At 33.5% G+C, this 5,391-nt stretch overlaps 1 protein-coding gene across 1 annotated transcript; it reads right to left on the reverse strand.

Moving 5' to 3' along the window:
• Positions 1-1,385: 1,385 nt before the first annotated feature.
• Positions 1,386-2,390, reverse strand: LOC146997734 (uncharacterized protein F54H12.2-like). Its single transcript, XM_085814386.1, has one exon. It carries the CDS (start codon positions 2,388-2,390, stop codon positions 1,386-1,388), a length of 1,005 nt encoding a protein of 334 aa, XP_085670512.1.
• Positions 2,391-5,391: the final 3,001 nt, after the last annotated feature.

Consider the following 5,391-nt stretch of genomic DNA (forward strand, 5'->3'; position numbering starts at 1 on the left):
TACCCAAGTGCATGATCTGAGACTTATCTCGCGGATTTTTAAATAAGACCATATAATGGCAATTAAGAGAAATTTCTCTCATTTCTTTACCTTTGTGAAATAAGTTTTGAACGATGAAAATGATGCTTAAATTTTTATGGTGGCTTCCTTTGGTAAATAGTTTTGTTAATTTTGATTCATTGCCCAGTTCGGACATTAAATCATCGATCAGGATTAAAGCATTTGTAATGTTATTCAGTTGAGAAGGAAATCCTTCGTGAAACTGTACGTCGCGCATTTGGGTATACAATGGCTGATATGCTCCGTAGCACCACACTGTTTAGTAGGAACAGGATCTATGCTTTTATGTTCAATCATTTTTTTAACAAATATTGTTTTTCCTGAAGATGTAGGACCTGCCACTATCATTGTAAAAGGATGTTTTAACTTAGGAAACTCCATCGTAAGTGAACTTTTCTGTATTTAAGTTAAATATTTATAGTTCTTCCGTACCCCCTCCCTCCCTCAAAAATTACATAGTTTAAAAAATGACTTAGATTAAAAAAAAGAAGCATAATAAATTTTTATTATTTGTTAATAACAAAATGAGTGGAAAAAAATGCACACACAGTATTTCCAAATCAAAATCTAACCTTTATTTTTTAAATGTCATTCTAAGACCATATTTCTTTTTAACAAATTGGTATATTCTAAAATCATTGCTTTTACACAAAGAAAGATTATATAAAATATCATACATAGATTTGCCTTGGCATCTTTTTAATAAAAAATAAATGCAGTATTGTCCACATACATTAGATGTTAAACTTTGAAATCGAATTATATTATAATGAGTTACACGAAAATGTGACACAAAATTTTCGATGTTTTTTCCATAAAACTCCGGAGGCTCTCCGTAAGAATCAAAAAATTCCAAGGCTTTATCTTCTATAAACAGGGCAAGCCAATGCGTTCCATTTTCTGTAGAGGGTGATACATTTATTACCATAGTAGATCGTTTTCCAGGCATAGGTATCATGTCAGAAGGAAATACTCCTTGGAAGTACGGAGCAGTGTCCATGTCTTGAGACAATATGTGATGAAGCTGAAGGGCGTACATCTTAATTTGCAAAGTCGTAAATAACAGTTCTGGATTTATTAATCTCGATTATATTTTCAAACTCGCTGTACACTATAACAGATATTGTTTGTGATAGTGGTGCTCTAAATTTCATTTCTAGACGTAAATTGTTGTGTTTTATTAGATTCATGTGCTCTCCATCACATAAGTCAGGCGACAAATCAAAGGCATATAATGTATAACCTAAGGGATAATCGTCTCCCGATATAAAAATACCATGATCTTGACTCACTTTCTCTCTTCCGAGAAATAAACTTTGGTAAGCTCAAATATAATTATTTTCATCAAAATTCGGCTCGAGAGGATTGTAAGGCACTGGCTGACCGTCCTCATAGACTCCGATAAAATTTAAGTGATAATGATTAAATTCGAAAGGTGACTTCTTATAAGTTCCGTGAAAAGCATCATTATCTACGCATCCCACAATCACCCGTTTTGGTATCTGCCCGACGAAGACGTTATCTTGTACGATAGACATGCTGCCTTGCGGTACAGAATATACTTTGCACAATACTCTGTTAATGGGGTATTTTGCTGTTGCTTTTTCTAAAGCTTTGGCATGTCCGAGAGTAATACCTGGACTGACGCAAACTTTTCGAACGAAAAGGGAAACATGATCCAATACCACTTTGTGTCCTTCGTTACCATGTAAACAAAATCCGGGTTTACTCCGTATAAGTTTTAGTTTCAAATCTACAAGGTTCAACATTAGTCTATCTTGATGAAACAAATCGCAGTGAATGCCCCCTATCATATCTATTGTATTACTTAATTTAAAAAATTCGGAACGCTTAAACCAACCTTCGTTATCTGTAACTATTTTACGAAATGTATCTTTGTAGAACATTTCGCATGTAAGTTGCGAAGTTTTACTGTCAAACCCATGATTTAATAGAGTTTCTATATAAGCTCTATATGGATACTTATTGCTCGAAGAAGAGATTAATCGATCGTTTAGAGTGACGTCCACTTGAGAAAACAGCGAGTGAAGGAAAAGATTGACGGAACCAATCTTTGAATCTGCTACTGTAGGTTTTCCATCCGTTTTTATTATTTTAGCTTTTACATAAAGAAGTGTTTGGGAAAAGTTCATATACTCCTCTCCACTACCGGAAACAAGGAATTCAACAGGTCCTCCATCAAATACATTCGAAAATGGATGAAACTGAATCCATTGTCCATTTTGAATGACAGTCTGAGTTCCAGGTATGTGAAAAAGTTCTAATTCTGATTTAGTACATTCGGGAGAATCTTTTAACATAAAAGCCATTTCCGTTTTTATTTATTTTTTTTAAATATGTTGTTTAGGTTAGTCAAAAATATCTCGTCGACGTAGCTTTTTGACTTTCGAAGAACTAATACGTTGTCGAGTTTTACGCTTTCTTTTATACTTCCCTCTACCTAACATCGATTCTGCTTTCTTAACAGCTTTTCCAGCCAATAATTTTCCAGCTTCTCTTGATCTTTGTTGCGCGGCCATCTTTAAATTTTTCCCCTCCATGACATCAGAAGCTATACGTGTCCCTGTCAGCAAGGCTTCTTTTCCTACGGTTTTTGCCCCTTTCCAGAGAACAGGTAATGCCAATCGAAATATTTTCTTAAGAAATCCACCGATACCATAGCCTCTTTGATAAGCTATCTGTCCGCGATAAAATGGAAGGCCAGATCCTAACTGGCCGACATAATGATCTTCAAACGTTTTTGTACAACACACATAAGGAACACGGCTCATACTGTATGTAACGTGTCAAATTTTCAAATGATGTGTTTCATGAAAAGTATTATCCCTTTTATAGGATATGCCGCAATCGAAAATGCAGAATAATTATCACTTTTCCTCTTTCGAATGGAACAAATTCCCCAGAGTTTAATCTTATTTCCATTTCAATCGTTTGAAAATGATTTCGAATAACAGGAACATAGTGTGGTCTGTCATAATGAGTACTGATGACTTCTCCATCTTTTCCATTTATTTTTACAATACGCAATAAGGGAGCTTGAATGTTTCCCACTATTTGTGGTTCTACGATATCTGTATAGATATAAAAAAAAAAAAAAAATGGGAAGGAAGCACGTGGATCAGCGACGAAGGAACTTTCAGCGATATCTTCTATTACTTGCGGTTCAAATCCTAACAGATTGCAAAGACCTTTCTCAAAAATTAATTTTGCTCCTTTCTCGGTTTTAATATTCACACGCTTTGTCACAGGACTGTATTTAAATGTAATTTTGTTTCTTAAAGGTGGAATATTCATTTCGTTCAAAATATCTTGTACACTTTCATAATATCCAGGTGGTAACCTTCTTCCCTGGAGTTCTCCATCTTTTAAAGCAAACCCGAACAGATTATTTTCATTATTTATATTATACCATTCGTGCGGATAAATTATTTCGGTTAATCCAACTTCCCATAGACCGTTTAATGTAATTGGTATAGGTAGCTGTGTCACAAAATGCGAAAGTGTATTTTCTGAGAAATGTTCTTGACTACTATCAGAGGGCAGCGTCACGTAGAACGACATCTCTAACTGATGAAATTCAGAACAGAATGTTCTCTTTTTATAACATTTTTTACATCGGATACCCAAGCATTAAATTTATCCGGGTATCCCTGAAATTTGACAAAATACTGCATTTTTCCAGCCACTTTTTTTTGTTTTAATATTTTTTCTACCGGATAAAATCCCGAATCAGATACTTTTTGTAGTTCATTTTCATAAAAACTACCTTCAATCACTTCTCCAGCTAAATCTCTTAATTTATAAACTACAGGTTTTTGGGGGATCATTCGATGAATTGTAAATATTTCTCAAGTCCAATTATTTTCGTAACCCTTCTCAAAAGGTCTTTTCAGTTTACTAATACGCACCGTATCGCCTGTTTTAAACTGGGGCTTAGTAACAGATTTTATCATATCACCATATAAATTCTTCCATACCACAGACTGATTATTTATATTCACTGATGAAGGTTCCATTTGAATACTGCGATGCCAAGTGTGATTGTAACTATAAATTAATTTATTCAACACATCTATATAGCAATGTGTGTTAAACTCTGTAAAATATTTCCACATTTTTGTCTTTAGAGTCCTATTAAATCTTTCAATAATGCTCGCTTTTATTTCGTTATTTGTTGTAAAATAATGAATGCCCTTTTCTTTAAATAAATTTTGCACTAATTTATTTTTATATTCCGAGCCTTTATCTGTTTGTAATGAATTTGGTTTACGCTCTTTAAAAATGTTTTCAAATACCCTTTTCACACTAGAGCCCTTCTTGTCTTTCAAAGGTATAGCCCAAGCATATTTCGAAAAAATATCTATGCATGTTAACAAATATTTATACCCTCTATTAAATCTGGCTAAATTTTGTAAATCTACTAAATCAGATTGAAATTGTTCGTCGATCCCCCCTACAATGACTCGGTTGCGTTGGAACTTGTGTCGCAGAGGCTTGTGAAGCGTATAAGAATCCCTTTTCTCTAACCATCTTTTCATCTCTCTGCTCTTTACTCCAGAAACACGACGTAAAGCATTGATACCACCGAAGCTTGCCGGTTGCGCTGGATACCGATAAGTCAGATCCAGAATTTCTGACATTACAACATGAATTTTTATCAACGGAAAATGTGATGTTCATCTTCATACAACCGCTATCCAACTAAATGATAAATCAAATTTAAATTTATTTATACTTTTTATAAGCCCCTTACCTAATCCTCATAACAACCTGTTCAAACATTAGTTTTATAGTTTCATTTAAGTTAGAAAATTATTATTATCATTTCATTTCTTAAAATATAAAAGAATAAGAGACTAAATATTTCAATAGTAAACTCTTTTATATGCACAAAAAAGTATTTACAAACATTAACAAAATAACTTGATAGGCGATTATTCACCCGCATACATATACATTTACAACAAATTTAAAAAAATGAACCAACTAACCTGAAACATATAAATCTTTAGCATTATTTAACAACATTTCATAATCAATATTTTTTAGAAATGACACTGTAATATAATTTGCAATATTCGAATTTTTACTCACAAATGCAGCAGCAATGTTCACAATATTTATTTTACACACAGCAAGATCTCCATATTTCTAAAGTTTATCCGAATTGGTCATTGTGACACACTCATGGCCAAGCTGATTGCCGTTGTCCATAATGCACCCACTACACTCGAAAATGTCCGCTATGTTTGAACTTATAGTCTCTTTTAAGAGTTCGATAAAAGATGTCGAAAGACACATTTCTGCATC

The sequence above is a fragment of the Stegodyphus dumicola genome, chromosome 4, assembly GCF_044657685.1.
Source record: "Stegodyphus dumicola isolate Sdum_Otavi_A_Nest chromosome 4, ASM4465768v1".
In the NCBI taxonomy this organism is placed as follows: Eukaryota; Metazoa; Arthropoda; class Arachnida; order Araneae; family Eresidae; genus Stegodyphus; species Stegodyphus dumicola.

Excerpts from the sequence above, each read along its gene's own strand:
- LOC146997734 (XM_085814386.1), bottom strand. The coding sequence starts at position 2,390 with ATGGCTTTTATGTTAAAAGATTCTCCCGAATGTACTAAATCAGAATTA.